The sequence below is a fragment of the Mus musculus genome, chromosome 12 (assembly GCF_000001635.26).
Source record: "Mus musculus strain C57BL/6J chromosome 12, GRCm38.p6 C57BL/6J".
Classification (NCBI taxonomy): domain Eukaryota; kingdom Metazoa; phylum Chordata; class Mammalia; order Rodentia; family Muridae; genus Mus; species Mus musculus.
The window spans coordinates 21,757,260-21,779,536 of record NC_000078.6 but is presented as its reverse complement, the minus strand read 5'-3'; the positions used below and the strand labels follow the sequence as shown (position 1 = coordinate 21,779,536).

The following is a 22,277-nucleotide window of genomic DNA, read 5'->3' as shown; positions in this document are numbered from 1 at the left end:
AGTGTCTTCAGAACCTCTGGGTTTTTAAAATACAGCTGAGGCTCTGATCTGATAAATGTTTGCTCTATGATGTGTTCTGACATGGGGTCTGGTTTTGGGGATCTGTTACTTTGGCACTATTCTTTTTTGCCTCTTAGTGTACTATACCTCAGCCTTATTTGAAATACAGAAGTCTAATTGAAGAATAGTCCTAGGAAGATACATAAAATGATTTGTTTTATAATTCATCCCCTATGTCCAGTTTGGTTAGCTTGTTATGCAATATAAGTCAAATGTATTCTTAGGTTTAACGGTGGGATTGGGGAGCAAAAGGGTGGGCTCCCTTCCAGCCGGGAAGCAGTATCCACTCCACGCCCTTTGGGCAATGTTGCTAGAGGTCATGGCGGGTGCGGGGTGGGAGCCGGGCATCGCAGCTTATGAGAGGGCGCGCCCTCGAACCCCAGCACGTCCGGAAGGCAGAGGTAATGCAGCAGCCCACAGCCACTGACACGCCCTGAGCGCACGTAGCCCTCCTTGCCTAGGCCTCCGCTTCCTGGCGGCGCGGTAGCGGCGGGCGACCCGATTGGCGGCCAGGCCTGCGCCCCGCCCCGCCCCGCCGGGCGGGCCTCCGCGCCCTCTCCAGCCGGGCCCTTTCCTTTCCGCGGGAGGCGTCCAGGACAGTGGCTTGGTGGCGCGCAGTTCCCCCTGACTGTGCGCCCTCGCGTCTGGTCTCCTTTGCAGAGGACTTGGTAGCTGCAGCTCCCGGAGCACAGCAGGCAGAGCTGCGGGCTGGGCGCGCCCCTGCTGCCACCGGGCGTCCCGCGGTGGCTCCCGCGCCCCGCGGCGACTTCCGCGCCCGCGCTCCCCTTTGTTCAAGTCCCCGAGCGGCGGCGGGGTCGGAGCCCGCGCCCTGGGCGACTGACGCGCCCGCAGTCCGCGCCCCGGCGCCCTGGCGATGCCGGACCAGATCTCCGTGTCGGAATTCGTGGCCGAGACCCTTGAGGACTACAAGGCGTCCACGGCCTCTAGCTTCACCACGCGCTCGGCCCAGTGCCGGGACACCGTGGAGGCCATCGAGGAGGTGAGCGGTAGCGTAGCCCGCAACGGGCAGGAGGCTAGGGTCGCGGGGATCGCGCTGCGCCCTGGGCACCTGTTAGGCTTCCGCGCTTGGTGCCCGATACCCAGTGCCCTCCGGCTGCGCCCACACCTGGGAAAAGTTTCTGGTACCCCAAAGCCGGACGCAGCCGGACCTGCAGTGCCGGACACAGAAGCCCTTTGGTCCCTGCTCTAGGGAGAGGCTGCTTGGCCACCTTGGGCCTTTTTTTTGGGAACGCTCCTTTATTCCCATTTCCAGCGCAGGGTTTCAGGTTCTTTGCTCCCATCCTCGGAGAGGTCAACTTTGGCTGCAGAGTCTGTGGCGGCTTCGAGCCGGGGACCCCTGCGAGCTCTGCGGCCCGGGAGTGATGGGTCTCCCTGCGCGGACCTCTCCAACTTGTTCCGGAAGTAGCCCAGCGGGGGCAGCTGTGGCTTCTGAGCCAACATGTAGAGCAGATCCAGGGACCCCAAGCTGCTTAGGCACGGGTGCCCATCCCATCTTGGGAGGCCTGGCAGTCCCACAATGTGCCACAGAGCAGCGCTGTAGAGGGATGTGGAGAATGGTATCTTTGAGGTCCAAAAGTTCTTTGGTGGCCACTTCTGGGCTACCTGTGTGGTGCCTGTTGACAGTATGATCAGCTCCTTTGCCCTTAACCTGGGTAAGTTATCCACCTGGATAACTGCGTAGTCATTGTATTGAGTGGCTAAGCAGTGAGCTCTCCAGACCCTGGGGAAGAGGGACTGCAAGAAGGAAGCAGTTTGGGTTGAAAATTGAAGCAGGCTTGGAAGAGGCTGTGTGAGTCCAGAGACTACGGCTGTCCACAGCTTGGGAAAGCCTCACTTACATCATTTTCTTTACCTCCCCAACAGAATTTAGAGTTTTGTGTTTTCAGCTCTGTAGGCTTTGTGCGTCCAGCTGGACTCACAAAAGGTAGCTGGAGAACGAGACACACATGTGTAGCAGTAGTGAACCGATGACTACATTTCTTTTGCTCAGAATTTTAAGATCAAGGTAGACATTTTAAAATACTTGTGCCAGAGGTTGGTGTTCGGAGAGCTTTTAAATTAAGCTATGTCATTACATCCTTTCCCCTTGCTTGAACAAAGCATTCGCTATTAGCCTTTGCCTGGGCAGGGGGTGGGGGTGGGTGGGGGGGACTAGACTACTATTCTTTCGTGTAAAATATTTGTCTTTGTAGACCTACACAGTCAGGACTAGACTCAATGAAAAATACTAGGTTCAGTATCCTGCTCTTGGAAGTGAGCTAGGGTATCCGTTCTTCTCCTTCACCCTCATCCCCTTTCTTTTCTCTCTCCTGTCTTCCCAAAGATCTGCTTGTAAATCTTTTGTAGCAAATTCAGTGAGAGCAGATTGCTTTAGTCCACTTTTCTCAACCTGGCCTTTAGGTGCCACTGATGCCTTTAATGAGGCAGGTGGAGGATGAGAGCCCCTTCCCCATGAGGGCCCTTGAAAAGCACTAGGAAGATAGTCACAGTGTTTTGAAAATACATCATTAATGCTTATGAAAATAATTATATCCAAAAAGGTAGGATTCCCTCTGTGGAAAGGACACTTGTGTGTGATGTCCTTAAAAGACAGCCCATGCGGCCGCCCAGTCTTCCGCCGCACGTGCCTTTGCTGTGATGCCCAAATCCAAGCGAGACAAGAAAGTTTCTTTAACAAAAACTGCCAAGAAAGGCTTGGAACTGAAGCAGAACCTGATAGAAGAGCTTCGGAAATGTGTGGACACCTACAAGTACCTTTTCATCTTCTCTGTGGCCAACATGAGGAACAGCAAACTGAAGGACATCCGGAACGCCTGGAAGCACAGCCGGATGTTCTTTGGCAAAAACAAGGTGATGATGGTGGCCTTGGGTCGAAGCCCATCTGATGAATACAAAGACGACCTACATCAGGTCAGCAAGAAGTTGAGAGGTGAAGTTGGGCTGCTGTTTACCAACCGCACGAAGGAGGAGGTGAATGAGTGGTTCACAAAGTATACAGAAATGGATTTTGCTCGAGCGGGGAACAAAGCAACTCTAACTGTGAGCCTGGATCCAGGGCCCCTGAAGCAATTCCCTCACTCCATGGAGCTACAACTGAGGCAGCTGGGGCTGCCCACTGCCCTCGAGAAAGGTGTGGTGACCCTGCTGTCTGACTATGAAGTATGCAAAGAGGGTGACGTGCTGACCCCAGAGCAGGCCCGGATCCTGAAGCTGTTTGGGTATGAGATGGCTGAATTCAAAGTGACCATCAAATACATGTGGGACGCCCAGTCGGGACAATTCCAGCAGATGGACGATGACCTGCCTGAGAGCGCGCCTGAGTCTGAGGGAGAGTCTGAGGAGGAGGATGACAGCTGACTCTGAGAGCCAGGACTATGGCCTTCCAGCAAGTTCTTCATCTCTGCTGGACACCCCACCCCACCTCACCCTGCCCCCGGACTGCTGTCACCCTCTAGAGGGAACAGCTATTTATTTTGCTATGGACAAAGACAAGGGAGGGTGCTAATGGAATGACTTTGTTTCTATAAAGAATAAAATTGTGTCCGCAGGGTGTTCCCGGGAGACAGCAAAAAAAAAAAAAAAAAAGACAGCCCATGTTTATAAAGTTAGGACGCTTCTCTCATTGTATTGAATCAGTTAGGTGTCAGTAATACTGGCAGATGTTGGAAAGCCCGGCAAATAGGAGTTGCAATTAAAGTTGGCATGGCCTCTCTCTGATTAATTTTAGTTTATAGTGGTTGAACCCAAAGCTGCTTTTCCATGCAGTGCAGTAGATTACCCAAGAGCTCAGTTACTGAATAGATTAAAGAGAGACTGGATTTGGTCATTCTGTCAAATTGCAGGCTGGCTTCACTCAGCCTCCAAAGCAGAAAATGGATTTGAGTCGGAAACAGGGAAAACCTGAACTCTTTGCAGGCTTATCTCATTTTAAGTGAGGCCAGCATCCACTCTAAGCTAATAGTGTGTATGAACTGATTTGAAGGGTGAAAGGACTCAGTGTGGATTACTTAAAATAATGCTGTCTTTCTCCTCCTACATTATTTAATGTTTACTTCCAAAACAAAAAGTTGTTCTCTGTCTAGTGTAATAACACACCATGTTTACAATACTTAGACTTTAAGCAAATGTCTTTTTATGGTCAGATGAGACATTAGGGTAGGTTTTGTGATATACAAAAAGTTACACATTTCATAGAAATACAACTAAAAAATAAGTCCCTGCTCTTCTACTTAAATGAGTTATGGAATTAGTAAACTTATCTGATTAACTTTGGCAAACCTGATTGCTTCCAATGGAGAATATGTCTAGCTGTTGTCATTTTCTGACTGAAATAGGCTTTCTTGACTTGCACACCTGTAGCTAGAATGTCAGTAGTTGCCAGTGCGTGGCCTGTATTACAGGTATCAAACTGTTGTGTTTAATCTCTATCCCTGCTCTGCAGATGACGAATTTGAGGCTAGGAGATTAGTTCAGGTTATAGATACAGCAAGTGGAGTTTAAACTTGGCTGGATGCTGCTTTCTCAAACTGCATGGCGTTATCTAATGATTAGTTATTGTGCATTCTCAAAACTGCCCATAGCTAGATCAGCCACCTCCAAGTCAGGCTCCATCACTTTCCAGTTGTATGAATTGGGATGAGACCCTAACCGCCCATATATACTTTTACCGTTTTCAGTCCAGTTCACAGTCTAGATAATCATGTCTATTTCTGAAGGTTCTGGTACAGTACCCAGTAGACTTAGTAAATGGTAGCTGCTTTACCAGATTTCACTGTAGTTACTGTATAGACCCTGGAATGAGAATGGAGGAGGGGAGAAGAAAATGGATGAATGGATGAAGGTGTGCATATAAATGGAAATTGTTGTCCCTCCCCCTAGGTGTGCCTGTGTGTGGATGTGTGTGTGTGTGTGTGTGTGTGTGTGTGATGGCTCCTGTGCTCACCGAGCACAGAGGCTGAACTTGCAATGCTTTGCTGAATAAGTTCCCCACAGCCTGTCTCTGCTCCCCATGAATCCTAGGGATCCCCATGCAGGTTCACAAGCTTGTGTAGCAAGCACCAGACCCCCTAAGCTGTCTTCCCAGCCCCCATGTATTCTCTCTAAGGAGCTTATTGTCTTGGTAACAGGTGAGAGTGTAGCTGGTTTGAAACTTTTGACTTCCTGTTGACTTTCTCTGGGTGACTTACTTTGCACAGTTTGCAAAGTGCAGAGTGCAACTGGTGTCAGCTTTGTGCTTTGAAAATAAGGGAGAAAATAAGTAGTTGAGGCATAAATCTGAAAAATGAGCTGTGCCACCCCCCACCCTCCTCCCAGCTTTGATTTTTGTATCTTACTTTTTTTTAAGCCTCTGGTTACTTCAAAATACTCTGGAAATAGAGAAACATTGTGTGCATTCTTGGGACAGTCCTGTTGTTTGTTAGGGCTTCTTCATAGCTCCATTCATTCCTACCCTTCTTATTTTGCATTGTTGTAGTTTTAAAAATAAATTTGATATTGACTCTTAAGTATTAAAATTTAACTTTTTCCTTCCATGGCCATGAGTCTCTTATTCTGTTGTCCTTGGTTACCTTGGAAATGCTTTGCTGTTCTAACTGCAAAAGGAGAATGAACATCTGGACTGTACAGACTCCCAGGGGGATGCTGTTCATGGGGCCAGGCTCCGCCCAGAATTTATAGTGGGAACTGGCCTTGCATTTGATTCTGAGTTGTAGTCCTTTGTAAACCAGCTCCTTCAGAATCCCAGGCTAACAGATTTTGAATCTATGGTCAGAAGGATGCCCCCTTTTTCTCAGTGTATCCTTGGAAGGGAGTAGGTTAACAGGCGATCATTTTATGCTGTCCTGAAATCTGAATTGGTGTCTCTGGAACGTCTTGAATCAGTTAGGGTGGAATTGGTTTCCCTCCAGCTGAATTCAATTTCTCTTTTATGATTAGTAGTGTAGTTACTATGATACCACTCCTTGTGCATCCCAGCTCTTGCTGTGGTTCATTTGGGACCTGCTGCTGTGTGTTAGGTGAAGGGATTAGACATCTCTTCTCTTTGAAAGAATCTGTGGTTCCATGGTGAGAAACCGATTCTCCAGGCAGATCAGTGACGTGAGGTCATGTCTGCCAGAGCATCTATGGTGATGATATAGAGAACAGGAAAACTGGACTGCTTACATGTGATCAGAGCATCTATGATGATGATGTAGTGAGCAGGAAGACTGGGACCACTTACATGTGATCAGAGCATCTATGGTGATGATGTAGAGAACAGGAAGACTGGACTGTTTACATGTGATCCGGGATGTGGATGAAAGGGCCTTGAATGGAAGCCTGGTGTAAGAGGCTCCAAGGTGGTTTTATCCAGTCTTCCATATCTGTGTCCCTACCTTAGAGAAATATTTATCCACTCTTGGGCTGGTGATCAACTAGGCCTTTGGTGGAATTTTCCTATCCATCCAGACTGCAGAAGGCTCCTTAGGCCAAGAATTTACAGAGGCCTTTCATGGTGGGGAACTGCACTTCTGGCTTTTGGTCAGAGTTGTAGCCCAAGAATGAAGTCAGCTCTTTGCTAACATTACTCTGTCTCAGATGCTTGGTGGCCACATGGGTTGGTGGCCACTCTGTTGCAAGATGTAGATTCAGGACTTTGTTCTCCATACTTGTAGGAAGTCTTGTTGATGAGCACAGTTTTAGGCCCTTGCAACTGCAAAATGCTTCACCTGACAGCACCAGTCAGTGAGGTGTGGAACTTGCAGAGCCTCAGATTCCATTGTAGAGCTGTGGAAATAGAGTCTGCATTTTAATAGCACTCTCAGGAGCAGTGTGTGCACCAGGGTTTGAAAGTACTGTTGTAGGCTGCCCTGAGTCCTGGCTGTGTTCAGAGTTGCCTGGTGGGGGAGGGGGTGTCTGTGGACTGGAAGAACCTAGTTCTGCTCTCCTGAATTCTGATTTCACAAGATTTGGGTGAGGCCTGGAGCTTTTATATTTGTAAAAGGCTCCTCCCTAGTTGATCATCACTGATAGACAGGTGATTATGTCATGTTGTGTGCCAGGTAGTGATGAATCAAGGTTATGCATAACTTGGGGATAGGATGTGGTTTTGGAGGGGAGGAAACTGAAGTCAAGACAGGCATCTCTGCAGAGGTGACCTTTGAGCACTCTGGAATGTAGAGGCTGCCTGCTTGCAAAGACCTGGGCATAGAGGAGTCCTGGAAAAGGGTTGAGTTGTGAGTATCAGGGCAGACAGAAGGCCTGTGATCAGAGGTGAGGGAGAACAGAGGGGCCTGTGTGTAGGGGTGGCTTAGGTCCAGATAGCACTGGGCTTTACCTTGGGGAGAGAATTTGCACTTTGGCTGTGGAGTGGTGGGAAGCTGTTAGAGGGTTTGGGGCTCAGACTCCCATGGTCTGATTTCCTCCTTAGGATTTACTTTTTATTGATTTGTATCTGTGTGTGACACTCAGAATGCAGATGTCCTTAGAGCTTATGCAGCTGGAGTTGTAGGCAGCTGTGATTTGCTTGGTTGTGAGTGCTGGGAATGAAACTTGTTACCTCCAGAAGAGCAGGAAGTTCTCTTACAATAAACCATTTCTCCAGCCACTGCTTCACAGTTTAAAGACATTTCGGTGCTTGTTCCTAGTCCCAGGAGAGAGGTGGGGAGACCAGCAAGGGAGTAGGGGTTCATTTGGATGCTGCGGTGGTGGCAGTGCAGAAGTGTCCTTTGAACTGGGTGTCATTCCCTGGTACTTGAAGCACGGGTCTCCTATCATCCCCAAGGTAAAAGTGACACTGTCCAGCATGCCTTAGTGGTAGAGACCAGCTCTACTGTGAAGATTGGCTGGCTGGAGGACTTGTATTGAAACAGTCTTTTTTTGTTTGTTTTTGTTTTTTGTTTGTTTGGTTGGTTGGTTTTGGTTTTGGGTTTTTTGGGGGGTGGCTGGGTTTTTTCGAGACAGGTTTTCTCTGTATAGCCCTGGGTGTCCTGGAACTCACTTAGTAGATCAGTCTGGCCTCGAACTCAGGAATCCACCTGCCTCTGCCTCCTGAGTGCTGGGATTAAAGGCGTGCACCACCACACCTGGCTATAACTAGCATTTTTATGAGCTTTAATTCTATGTTAAGAAAATGTGCTTTTGCCAGTTGGTTGCCTAATACCAAATGGTCAGCACCGAAGCCAGACATATAAATAATATTATACAGATTGTGCAGGCTGTGTTTACATGTTTAGGGAATATACATATATGTATAAAATAACAAAGGAAAAGAGAGGTTATAAATTTGAAAGAGAGTAAGCAGGGATATGTGGGTTGGTTTTGAGAATAGAAACGATGAGATTATATTACAATTTCAAAAAATAAAGAAAAGTAATTGTAAAGTAAGAAAGCATTTAATGGGCTCATTTAAGATTATTTCTTTTTGAGAGAGGTCATATTGGCACCATGGAGTCATGTGACTCTGGGTTTCAGCAGTTGACAAAACAGGAGTTCTGACCACTCTGGTTGGTTCTTCAATGCCCTTTCATTGTACAGAGGTGGGTTTACTTAGTGCAAGCTGGTGTCCATTGAGTCTCTGCAGGCCAGCTTCCATTGTTGTCAACTTAGAAGAGCCAAGACTGACAACTCCAGAGATATCAAGTGCTAACCCCTGGGGAGACAGGTAGCATTAGAGGCCCTTTTTTAGAGGCTTTTCTTTTCTTGTTTTACTTTTTAGTCAGGGCTTCAGGGTTGCCTTGAACTCTATGTACCAAATATAACTTTGGATTTCAGATCCTCCTGCCTCTGCCTCTGCCTCCACCTTCGAAGGCTGCAATTACAGCATGTGTTACCATGTTTGTTTTATGTGGTGCCAGGGATCAAACCCTGGGCCTCTTGAATGCCAGGCAAACATTCTACCAACTGAGCTGCCTCCGTAGCCTCTAGAGGCGTTTACTGAGAGGCCTTCACTGCCACAGAGTGAGTTGTCTAATAATATACCTGGTCCCTTAGGGCTGTGGGTTCCAGAAAACCATCTGGGTTGTGTACATAAAGGCCTCATAGTGAACGGACTCAGGCTGGGTCTTCCAGGCCAGGAGATCTGTGTGGCTGCTGCTTCTTAGAGGGGCACAAGCTAAACCATGGCAATTAAGGTAACAGTTAGGAACAGACCTTCCACCTAGGGTTTTCCTAATCATCAGGATATATTCTTCTCAGATCAAAAAAAAAAAAAAAAAAGTCTCCAAAACTAATGCCCACAGGAACATGGCAGAAGAGCAGAAGAGGGGCTAAAAAGAGCATCAGAGGACACATTTGGTAAAACACTTGTTTTCTGGATATAATGCGACCATTGCACCCTGGGCAGTGCCATTCCATTTATATGCACAAGATCCAGCCTAACAGATATTGAGTAATATTCCATCAGGCAGCACTAAGTGACCTTAGTAATGATGGTGATGGTGATGAAGAAGGAGAGGAGGAGGAAGAGAAGAAGAGGAGGAGGAGGAGGGGATGGAGGGGGAGGAGAAATGGGGAAACTAGGAGGAAAAAGAAGACACAATGGAGACATGACGGTGGAAGTGTCAGAGAGGATGTAGTAAAGGGAGGAATGAGAGATAGAAACAATCAAGATATATTTTGTGCACATATGAAATGGTCAAAGAATAAATTAATAACAAATAAATAATAAACCTTCCAGTTCAGCTCACCCCCGCTTCCTGACCATTGCTTTGCCTCTAAAAACCCTAACACTAAGAACCCTAATCCTAACCGTAACCCTCTAATAGCCTAACCCTAAGTCTAACCCTGCTTACTGTGAGGGAAATGTCTTCAGTATACCTTTTGAAGTGAGAAACCATTTCTTAATCTTGATCTTTTGAGATCATCAGATCCATCTTCAATCTAGGCAATAGATTCTTTTGGCATCCTACATACATAAAAGACAATGAACAGGATTGTTCTTTCATTTTTTATACTTGCCCTATTTTTGTATGTTAGAAAAGGTGATTTGCTAGTTTGATTTTTAAAATTGGCATTGAAAAATACTTATTTCTTCAGAATTCTAGTACATAGTGAATATCAGCTGTAATATCCTGCAACATGAGATAACCCGTCCTTGATTTTTCTAAGTTCCCTTGGCAGAGAGCCTTTCTATATTAGGCATTAGAGAGACATTCTATTAAATTTCCTTTCTGTATCCACAGAGAAATTCATTCTGATTTGAGATATGTTCATCTAGAGAACCTGTCCTAATACAACTGTGGCTTTTCTCTACTTTGCCACAGATGGCGATGTGCTGGCTAACAAGATGGCTCAACAGTGTTTCCCTTACATTTCTGGCTTTCCTCCCAGGGTTGGTTGGTACCTACTATCATCTGGGAAAGGGAGCTGCAGTCTCCCTGAGCCCAGCACTGAGCCACAAACAAAACTCTTGTTTCCTAAAATCCCTCTTTAATGTTCATTGCCTGGGCACCCTCCCACTCAGATTGATAACCCCACTGCACCTTGGGTAATGGGCTATGCAAGCTCTTCCCCTGGATTTCAGGAAGAAGAAGGCAAGTGATGTGAGGCAAGCTCAGGCAAGGTCTGAAGTCAGGTCCTGCTAATGCAGGATCATTGCTCACAGAAAACAGGAGCAGGCAGCTGACTAGCCTGAGCTGGAATGTGTTGGGAACTAAAAGGGGGCCCTGGGGAAGAAAGGAAAGGGGAGGAAGGCCAACGCACTGCCAGAGTTCCACCTATGCTCTGGACAGAGATGTGGGAGAGCTGCCATACATTCAACTCAGCCCCAGGTCGGCATCTAAGCCTTTGACCCACTCTTTGGGTCTGAACAAGGGGCAGCCCAACCTGGGAGCCCCGGGGCTCCTTTCCTAAAGCCCTGGGGTTACGGGAGAGAGGGATGAGGGATGAGAGGTTCCCACACCGGTGAGAGAGCACAGTGGATCTGGACTGGAGCACAAGAAGGCCTTCCATCTGGAGAGTAGAAAGGGCTCATTACGAGAAAGCCTATCCCATCCTCCAAGCACAGTGGGCCTTGATGAACAGAGACATTCTATGGTTTTAGAGCTTTATTATAGAAAGGCAGGAAGAAAGAGAGAAGGTAGAAGAGAGAGAGAGGCCCCCCTAGAAGCCTAGAAAGGGGGAGGCTAGATAGAAAGAGAGTAAGAGGGAGAGAGGAGAGGAGACGAGGAGAGGAGAGGAGAGGAGAGGAGAGGAGAGGAGAACACAAAGAGAAAGGAAAGAGGAGAGAGGAGTGCAAGAAGTGAGAGGTAAGAGATTGAAGGAGTGAGAGCAGGAGAGATAGGCGGGGCTGAACAACCCTTTTTATGGTCTTTACTGTTGCTAGGTAACTGGGGAGGAGTTTAGCCTGAAGGTCAGAAGCTTGGGACATTGCCTACATGACTTGTAGCCAGGCTTCTCTTGTGGTGGCTGGGGTTGGGGTGGGGGACAGTAACTTAGGCAGGAGCCTGAGTTCCAGAAGCATGAGGGAATTGATGCCTTCCTTGTCACATAGGTGAATTATCACCCTCCCGGGTTCAGACCTCCACTCAACTGTAGACCAACCTGTCTATGCATAGCCAAATGCCCCACATGAATGTTAAGTTCTCCCCCAGGGCTGGGAGGGGTGAGAGTCGTCTTGGTGGGCTGGCTCAAATGCTAATGTAGTGCAAACCACACCTGAGATCTGGAAAAGGTGTGGCCCTGGACTTGAAGCACACTTTAACCTTGAGGAAGGGTGAGACCCACTGGCCAATCAAGATCTCCACAGGCAGACCTGCCAGTCAGACAAGGAGGCGGGATCTTATGGGTGCCTTTCCCCAAGTTCACTTTGGCTCTGCAGGCTTGAATGGTTCTGTGTCCTGCTCTGACTCTGCTGTTGGGTGCTGTGAGAGGACCTCAGGGAAGCTCTGAATTTGAGACATGGTGAGCACAGGGTTACTGCCCACAGAGGGTAGGGGCAGGGTGCTGAGCAGTGGAAGCTGGGGTGGTGAGTCCTCTCTGGGGCTGGATGGGAAGTATAAGCCATATGTGAGCACCTGTGAGGTCTCTCGTGTTGCTCCTCACTTGCTCCATCAGGGATTGACCTCTGATAACTTCCATATCATTGCCCATATCGTTTGGACCTTAGTTAGGCTGGCTTGTGAAAACAAGGGTGGTTTCTTTGAGTCTGTAGCACACATGTCCAAACCCCTTTGTCTTTTAGTATACATTAAGAAGACAGGTAAAAATCTAATAGGTCTGATTTCATACATTATACTTGTTTTTGTTTTGTTTAAGTTTTGTTAATTTTTGTTCTGTTGCAGTTTTTCATATCTTTTACTTCATATGTTTAGTGATTTGATTATTATTTGGCAAAGGGACTTTAATAATTTCAGAATTTTTTATGGTTTTATTGAAAAATTATAGACCTCTGAGAGGATATTCTTCTATTTCGACTGTTTGTAATTTCACCTTCACATATTTTACAGAAGTCCCAATTGTTTGTTGCCATGAAACTTTTAGAATCCACATTTTTTAACTGAGATATCAATTTTTTCTCTTCATCTTGAATCCCTGAGATTCTGTCTTCCTTTCCTGTTCTGTGGGTGAACCTTGCCTCTGTAGTTGTCAGTGTACAGGTAATCTCATGTCCTGCTCTTAGGGACTTAGCAACAGCTTATGTCATTTCCTGCCTCCATCCCCTGTGTCTGTTGTCAGGCGTGCTTTATATACATGGACCACCAGCTATAGCAGCTCTCTATTTTTGTTCCCTGTCTCTGTTCTCTGCACATGCACACTCTCTGTCATCTCTCCCCTCATGGCTCTCTTTCTCCTCCCTGTCTGTGTGTCTGTCTGCAGGTCCTCTTGTGTACTTCTATCCCTTCCCCAGGTTCTCACTCCACTCCCTTCCCCCAAACAACCTCTTTTGCACTTTATCTGTTGCATGCTTTAATTTCTCAGACCTGCTGTGATGGGAGAGCTTGGATTTCTTGGTTGCAATTGTTCCTGGCTGTTACTCTCTATGTTGCTATGCTGGTGTGTAGCCATCTCTGTTTGGGTGATTATTGACCTAGGTACTGGCCTCTGGGTTTGTCTTTTTGGGTGGGAGTTTTGTTCCTGGGTTACTGTTTGATGCATGGATTTGAAGAGTGTGTTCACTGACAGTTTCCTATCTTACTGACCTATTTTGTGGGTATGGTCAACAGGGGGATGCTTTGTGATATTAAAAGCTGGGAGAAGAGACAGGCAGGAACAGAAGATCTTAGTAATCCACAAGGAGACATAGTCAGGAGAGAGGTCAAGCAGCCCATGGTGTTTCATACAATGTTGGAACAACTGGGAAAATTGAATCTGGGTTAAGAAACCAATCATGAAGTTGATCTAAGGAACCTTACCTTGTGTCCTTTCAGGCATGGAATGTGGTAGAACAGGGAGTATCTGCCCAAGTGGGGGCTGAGACACAGGGATCAGGCAGGAATGGATAGGCAGGTGGGGATTGTCTATGGTGTTTATAGGAGGCTTGCACAGGAGGAGAGGAAATTTCCACTGCTCCTCTGTTCCAGTGGTAACGGCAGCTGATAATAGTGTCTGCAGTAACAGATAGTGAGGTAGGTCTTTGGACAAAGTCTAGTCTACAGACAGGCATGGTTGTGGTTAACCAGGAGTTTCTGTTGATAATCAGGGGCTCGGGAACAGAGATGTGTTTATAAATCCCAAACAGTTTGCTTTTTGAGAATGTACATTTGTACATTCCAGCAAAAATCCCATGACAACATCCCCTTATCAACAGCCAGTTAAGGTACATCAGCAGGGTCAGCTACATAGAGATAACTAAGACCTCCTATAGAAAACAAAAACAGAAACAGCTTACCCATTATGGTTGTCAGATTTTTTATTTTGTCCTCCCTTGCTTGGTTCCTGCACATTATGCCAGACGATTTGTATGCAAACTCCCCACTCTTGTTGTAACTACAATAAATACTCAAAACCTCTAGACTTGATCTCTCAGTTTGTACCTAATGGGAGTTTGACTGCTGAGAGTCCTTGTTACTGAGCTTATAAAAAAGACCTCTGTGTGTTTGCATTGCAATAGGCTCTGTGCTGATCATTGCAGTTTCTGTGAGTTGGGCATAAAACCTTGATGCTTTGACTGGAACCCCAAGACCCTCAGGACTCCCATTGGAAGGGTTGAAAGACCGCTGTTAGGATGTGTCATTGCTGTTCTTTGTGTCAGTGACCTGTCTGTCAGAAATGTGTCCGTGTACATGGAGCTTAATCAGTTGTTCCCATAGGGTCTGGAAGATTGGAGTGTTGATAGTAATGCAGCCACACGAAGTTGAGGTCATACTATTTCAGTGGAAAATAGACTGAAAAACTTTAGGAAGAGGTCATTTCTGTGATATTTTGGCCAAAAAAAAAAAAAAAAAAAACAGAAAACTTTTGTACTTGGCTTATGTCCTGAGATATTGAGTAGGTCAAACAAACAAACAAAAATATTGCCTGATTTGTATATTTTTATGCGATTGATAAGTATTTGTTCAATCTTCCTATTTCTTTTTTTTTTTTTCCTCTGAGACAGAGTTTCTCTGTGTCTCCCTGGCTGTCCAGGAACTCACTTTGTAGACCAGGCTGTCTTTGAACTCAGAAATCCCCCTGCCTCTGCCTCTTGAGTGCTGGGATTAAAGTCGTGCTCCACCATGACCCGACTTCCCCTATTTCTTTATTCAATTTACATTGAAAACTTTAGGAAGAAGTCATTTGTGTGATATTTTGGCCAAAAAAAAAAATCTTTGTACTTGGCTTATTCCCTGAAATATTGAGTATTGATTAAAAATTATTGCTTGATTTGCATATTTTTATTCTATTGATATGTTTTTGTTCAATCTTCCTATTTCTTTACTCAATTTACATTCTAATCGGTACAACCACCCCATTCCACCTTCCACAGTCCCTCATCACTGACTCCCTTTTATCTCCCCATGGGGGGTGGGGACCACTTGAGTATCCCCCAACTATGGCATATCAAGTCTCTGCAGGGTTAGACACATCCTTTCCCACTGAGGTCAGCAGCCCAGTTATGGAAACAGTTTTCACAGACAGGAACAGCTTAAGGGACATGCCCTGCTCTGGATGTTGGGGACCCCATGAAGACTGAGCATCATATCCACTACATATATGGTGGGGGCCTCCATCCCAGCCTGTGTGTGCTCGTTGGTTGGTGGCTCCATCTCTGAGAGTCTCCTAGGTTCTGGGTTAGTTGACTCAGAGGGTCTTCTCATGGACTTCCTTTTCCTTCAGAGGCCATCAATTCTTTCGAGAACTCTTTTAAAATAATCCCTGAGCCCTGTCCAATGTTAGGCTGTGGGTCTCTGCATATGTTTCAGTCAGATGCTAGATGGAGACGCTCAGAGGACAATGATGCTAAGCTACTATCTGCAAGTATAACAAATTATCCTCAGTAATGCCAGCCTTGGTGCTTGCCCATGGGATGGGTTACCAGTTGGTCAGGGTATAGTTTGGCCATTCCCTCAGTCTCTGTTTCAACTTTGTGCCTGCCTTACTTGCAGACAGAACAAATTTTGGGAGGAACGGTTTTTGGTTTTCTTGGTGTACTGAACACTTCACTGCTGGTTCTGCCTGACTGCAAGATGTCACCCCTTCTGGTCCATAACTCAATGCTATCTATCTCAGTTAAGATCACCTCTCTAGCCTCATTTGTGCCCTCCCATTCATAGTCTCAGGCACATTCTACAGGTGCCCCCACCCTAACCCCGCTCCCTCCCACCATCTGCTGATTTCATTTCATTTTCCTGGCTCTCTGGCATTCTCTTGTCTCTTACCACAATTGTTCCTAACACTCCCCTTCTTATTTCTTAACTACTGTCCCATCCAGTTTCTCCCTTCCATCTGCCTCTTCTGTCTCTTTCATACCCCGTTCTGAGTGAGATTCAACCATGCTCATTTGTGCCTTGTCTTGATTAGTTTCTTTCGTTCTATGAAGTGCAGTGTGGATATTCTGTACTTATGGTTATTATTCACTTGTAAGTGAGTATGTACATGCATGACCTTTTGGGCCTGAGTTACCTCGTTCCAGATATTAGTTTCTAATTGTACCCATTTCTCTGCAAAATTCATGATGTCCTTGTTTTTTACACCTGAATAGCACTCCATTTTGTAAATGAAACATGGTTTTTGTGTCCACATTTTAGTTGAGGAACATCTGCATTCTTTCCTGTTTCTAACTGTTATGAATAAAGTGGCTATGAACTTAGTGGAGCAAATGCCTTTGTGGGGATGCGCCTATGAAGGTACCCTAAGTGTAGCACTTCCTCCTGCTTGTATGTTTTAAATTAATGGGAGGAGTATTCACAGTGTTTCCTCATCCCAGGATGGAACCTTAAACAAAACCTGCTGCAAATGTGGTCCAAGCGAGGCAGGGTCCATTAATTTAGAAGCCAAACTTCACAGGATCATCCACATTGTGCCACTTCTGGAAACTGAAAGATGAAAATACCATGGTCATAGATTCTTTCTCTATGGTTTCAGTTTAGCACCACTCCAGCCATCTTTTGACAGAGTCAGGATCCCAGGGAAGGCTCTGTGAGAGTTCCTTGCATTTAAGTGGTGAGGTTGATGCTTGAGTTGCATTTTGTGACCACAGGTTGTGGAGAAAAATAATGCATTGAGAAATCTGCCTTGGAGAGATGCTACAGGGAGATGAAGTACCCAAACTGAGAGATGTATGAGAAGTTACAGGAAGAGCACCATCTATGCCTTTAGGAATTGAAGTCCAATGTGTTTGAGACAAAACTAGGATTTGTTGTTTGCCCTGCTGTTTTTCTTGCCTTTGTCCAATCTTCTCTCCCTGTGTGCACATTCCTATCGATTGGAATGGGAAGGCGTATTCAGTGCCATTTTATGTTGGAAAGATACATCTTGCTTTCTGATTTTGCAAGATGTGGCTGTCAAGATATTGCCTTGAGTGTCAGCAGAGACGTTAGACATTTGAACAGTGCAGGAGCCTTTCTAGATTCATCTTGGGGAAGATGAAAGTGTATATTCACTCAAAATTTTCCTTTTTCTTTCTTTCCTTTTTTTTGTTTATCTTATAATTTAGATATTCATTATCACCTTGATCACTGTCCCTACTCTAGGTCCCTGCCCTCACAGACTCCCTCTTCCCAATCTCCTCTGTTTCTCCTTTGAGCAGGGTTGGGGCCCTCTGTCTACCCCCTGGGCACATAGGTTATAGTCTATTTTTTAGGATGGCATATGCTCATGACATCAATACTGACTGTGGCTTCAGAGTCATTGGATTCACGGTGTTGATGTTTCCCTAAACTCTTGTGTTTGTTTTGAAATTTTTGAATAAATAGGAGTGTTTTGCCTGTGTGCGTGAATATGAATATCATGTGTGCCTCATCGTTAGTGTTGTTTGAAGGTGGAATCAGAACTCCTGTTCATAAAGCCATGGGTCCCGTGAATGCTAGTATTGACCACTGTTATCTGGAAGACCAGCAAGAGCTTTCCACGGCTGAGTTATAGCTCTCTCCTGCCTTATGTTACTTTTTATGTTCAACACTTATATTACTAATATTTTCATCTGTCCATTGGTCCATTAAATGTGCCTTGATTGCTAGTAAAGTTTTACTAATGTTGCAGTTTAAAGCGTAACACTTCCTGTTTCTGCTAGATGAGTACAGAAGTGCAGGGAATGTATTCTTCTTTGTAGGAACTGTAGTAAACAACTGAGTTCTTTCTATCATTTTTGTCTCCGTGGTTGATTTTTGCAGTGGAGTAAGGGTCTTAAAATGTAACTTTTGCTGTCCTGGAATGTGTTACATAGAACAGACAGGGATCCAGCTCAATGACGTATACCTGCCCGTGACTCTGGGATTAAAGACATGAACAAATACACCCTGCTTGTCCATGATTTTTCTCGTTAGTGATTCTTCTTACAATTTCTGGGATGTGTCCTCAGTACTGTTGATCTGTTTCACCCTACATATCCCTCTCAATTGGAATTCCTCTCGAAAGACTTTACCCTATTTATTTAAAATGTTCATAAGCAACACAGGTGAACCTTTCAACTCAATTTCCTTTAAAATGTTATGGTACTTAGATTATAACTTCTGTGTCAGGAAGTCAGTGGAGGAAGCACCACAATTACATGAATATATGGTCAAGGAAGTGTACATTTACTTTACAGTGATTTCAGTACCATGCTTTGTGATGTACACATGTATGGGATATTTTAGGATGCAGTGACTTATGATGATGTGCATGTGAACTTCACTGGGGAAGAGTGGAAGTTGCTGGATCCTTCCCAGAAGAGTCTCTACAAAGATGTGATGCTGGAGACCTACTGGAACCTCACGGTTATAGGTATGACTGTGAATTTTCTTTTGCTTTTCAAAATAGTGGGAAGACATGTCTCTTGGTGAGTGATGGTGCTCTGTTATTTCAATCGAGAACAAGGAAGATTGAGTTGAATAAATAGTGTCCAGTGATGTGAAAATTCACAGTACCTTGAATTTTACCTTATTTTCAATACTATATCATTCATTTTTCTGGTACTGTCTTTTAGGCTACACTTGGGAAAACCATCAAATTGAAGGACATTGTCAAAGTTCAAGAAGAAATGAAAGGTAATTTTCATGTGCAAGCTGATGCAATTATGCCTCTGAAGAAATTTTACTATGTTATGGAAGCTATAGAAAAGCAGGAGTGTAAAATGTCAATAATTCAAGTGTAACTATAATTACAATATTCTTTTTTTTTAAGATTTATATATTTATTATATGTAAGTACACTGTAGCTGTCCTCAGATACTCCAGAAGAGGGCATCAGATTTCGTTACTGATGGTTGTGAGCCACTATGTGGTTGCTGCGATTTGAACTCAGGACCTTCAGAAGAGCATTCTCTGCTCTTAACCACTGAACCATTTCGGTAGCCCTAATTATAATATTCTTAACAAAATGTTCTGCCTCGATGTAGTTATCTGATTTATCTATCAAAGCATTCCTCCTTTTTAAAAAAAGACAAGGAAACATTGCCTTAAGAGATACCTTTATTCAATTTGTACCTCCATTAGAGCTATACTGATCTGACAATGTGTATAGACTTACAAGACTTAGATATTGCACATCGAATAGTGATAAATATATATCCAAAACCTTCAGATTAGCAAATAATCCATGGGAAAGTTGGTGATACTCATATTCTTATAGTGAAATTGATCATTTGTTTAGGGTACTGTTTATGAGAGTCAAGAGTATTGTCATAGGAGAAACCTTAATTCATATATTACATGTCTATGAGGAACAAAAAGTCAAACAGTGTGAATGCAATGTGGAAACCTTTCATCTGTTATTTTTCTTTTAATATATATATCATGTGTCACAATGGATAAAAGCCATTTGAGCATAGGGATATTGAAAGAAGCAATGTACTGCTTTCTATCCCAGAAAAGTGAGAAAATATGTCAGATTCTATCTTTGGTAGACATTCTTAATATGATAAAGTTTGTAATCAATTGGTTTTCTAATTTTCCTGGGAACTTCCCCAAGCTCACACTGTAGAAAATCTTTATGGGTACTAGGAATTTGGAAATTCTTCTGTTTGTCCTGGTGCACAGTCAAATGTGGTATAATTATGCTACAGGAAAAATTATGAAAGTAATTAGTGTTATAAAGCTTTGAGTTGTTCCATTTTCCACATATAGATGAAATACATCATGTAAATATCCCATACAAAAAGGATGTTATAAATATCAGTCATGTAATAACCATCACAGATATCTCGAAGATGCAAAACAACCCATAATGAGGGAGAACACCATGAAAATATAAAGTGATAAAACCAGATGATCTGGTACATCTTTATCATTAGACCAATTTGTAAACTTTATTTATCTTGATGAAACGATTGAACAGGGAAATTAATGTAGTAAACATATCACATGTGCCAATTTTCATTGCAGGTATGTAAATAATCATAGTGGAGAGAAACTCTATGAATGTAATGAACGTTCTAAAGCCTTTTCATGTCCCAGTCATCTCCAATGTCATAAAAGAAGACAAATTGGAGAGAAAACACATGAACATAACCAATGTGATAAAGCCTTTCCAACACCCAGTCATCTTCAATATCATAAAAGAACCCATACTGGAGAGAAACCCTATGAATGTCATCAATGTGGTCAAGCCTTTAAAAAATGCAATCATCTCCAACGTCATAAAAGAACCCGTACTGGAGAGAAACCCTATGAATGTCATCAATGTGGTAAAGCCTTTAAAAAATGCAGTCTTCTCCAACGTCATAAAAGAACACATACTGGAGAGAAACCATATGAATGTAATCATTGTGGTAAAGCCTTTGCACAACTCAGTAGTTTAAAATGTCATCACAGATCACATACTGGAGAGAAACCCTATGAATGTAATCAATGTGGTAAAGCCTTTTTACAACACAGTCATCTCAAATGTCATAAAAGAACACATACTGGAGAGAAACCCTATGAATGTAATCAATGTGGTAAAGCCTTTGCACAACACAGTAGTTTAAAATGTCATTACAGAACACATATTGGAGAGAAACCCTATGAATGTAATCAATGTGGTAAAGCCTTTTCAAAACACAGTCATCTCCAATGTCATAAAAGAACACATACTGGAGAGAAACCCTATGAATGTAATCAATGTGGTAAAGCCTTTTCAGGTCACAATGTTCTCCAACGTCATAAAAGAACACATACTGGAGAGAAACCCTATGAATGTAATCAATGTGGTAAAGCATTTTCACAACACAGTCTTCTAAAACGTCATAAAAGAACACATACTGGAGAGAAACCCTATGAATGTAATCAATGTGGTAAAGCCTTTGCACAACTCAGTAGTTTAAAATGTCATCACAGAACACATACTGGAGAGAAACCCTATGAATGTAATCAATGTAGTAAAGCCTTTGCACGTCACAGTTGTCTCCAATATCATAAAAGAACACATACTGGAGAGAAACCCTATGAATGTAATCAATGTGGTAAAGCCTTTTCAGGTCACAGTCATCTCCAATATCATAAAAGAACACATACTGGAGAGAAACCCTATGAATGTAATCAATGTGGTAAAGCCTTTGCAATTCACAAAGTTCTCCAATATCATAAAAGAACACATACCGGAGAGAAACCCTATGAATGTAATCAATGTGGTAAAGCCTTTGCACGACTCAGTAGTTTAAAATGTCATCACAGATCACATACTGGAGAGAAACCCTATGAATGTAATCAATGTGGTAAAGCATTTTCACAACACGGTCTTCTCCAACAACATAAAAGAACACATACTGGAGAGAAACCCTATGAATGTAATCATTGTGGTAAAGCCTTTGCAGGTCACAGTAATCTCCAACGTCATAAAAGAACACATACTGGACAGAAACCCTATGAATGTAATCAATATGGTAAATAAAGCCTTTGCAGGTCACAGTTGTCTCCAATATCATAAAAGAACCCATAATGGAGAGAAACCTTTGAAACGTAATCAATGTGATAAAAGACTTTTCACAAAGTTATTGTCTCTATAATCATAAAAGAACCCATATTCGATAGAAACCTCATGAATGTCGTCAGTGTGCTAAAGCCTGTGCATATCCCACTCATCTTCAAAACGTTAAAGATTCCACACTGGAAAGAAACCTCATAAAAGCAATCAATGTGGTAAATAAAGACTTTTTACAACTCTATAGTCTCCATTATTTTTAATGAACACATAGAAGACAGAAACCTTAGGAAGGTAATCGGTGTAGTAAAGCATTTGATGTCACGGTCATCTAAGGTGACAAAAGATCACATACAAGTGAGAAACCACGTGAATGTTATGAACGTAGTAAAGCCTTTGTATGTCATAGTTCTTTAGGCACACACAAGACAAACTGCACAGCAGAGAAACCCCAATTTAAATGTTTGCTTTTCTCAGAGTTTGTTTGGTCATGAGATCTGTCCCTAGCCATTGAAAGGCTGTTGGAGAAACCCTCTGATTATACTTAATGTGGCAAAGCCTTTGCACAATTTTGTAGTCATCTTCATCATGGAAGAATTTGAACTGGGTAGAAACATTGTGAATCTATTTAGTATGGTGAAGCTTTTTAATTGAGCTTCTTTTTATGTATATTCTTTTTATGAGACTATTCATACTGGAGACAGATGCTATGAATGTCAGCAGTGTGGTAAAGCCTTTAAGTTGTTGGGTCCACTGAGGTT

At 43.8% G+C, this 22,277-nt stretch overlaps 1 protein-coding gene, 1 non-coding gene and 2 pseudogenes across 6 annotated transcripts in view; all 4 read left to right on the top strand.

Moving 5' to 3' along the window:
• 6030426L16Rik overlaps window positions 1–22,277 on the top strand; it is a 57,736-nt gene that overhangs the window by 5,021 nt on the left and 30,438 nt on the right. For 2 of the 5 annotated variants that reach the window (XR_001780512.1, XR_001780510.1), the window contains 2 exons: window positions 721–1,060; window positions 18,276–18,316. This is a non-coding gene — a transcript (RIKEN cDNA 6030426L16 gene). Of the gene's footprint in view, window positions 1–720; window positions 1,061–2,621; window positions 2,691–18,226; window positions 18,403–18,604; window positions 18,666–22,277 lie in introns of those variants that run through there. The other 3 variants (XR_001780508.1, XR_001780509.2, XR_001780511.2) reach the window with 3 other exon arrangements.
• On the top strand, window positions 2,669–9,276 carry Mrto4-ps2 (annotated as a pseudogene).
• The window catches only part of Gm4036, a 137,464-nt pseudogene continuing 133,518 nt past the window's right edge, over window positions 18,332–22,277 (top strand).
• Gm46305 (predicted gene, 46305) lies at window positions 20,188–21,465 on the top strand (the record flags this gene model as incomplete). Its single annotated transcript, XM_030247015.1, has 1 exon — window positions 20,188–21,465. A coding segment is annotated over one exon (1,278 nt), but the record flags the coding sequence as incomplete, so codon positions are not given.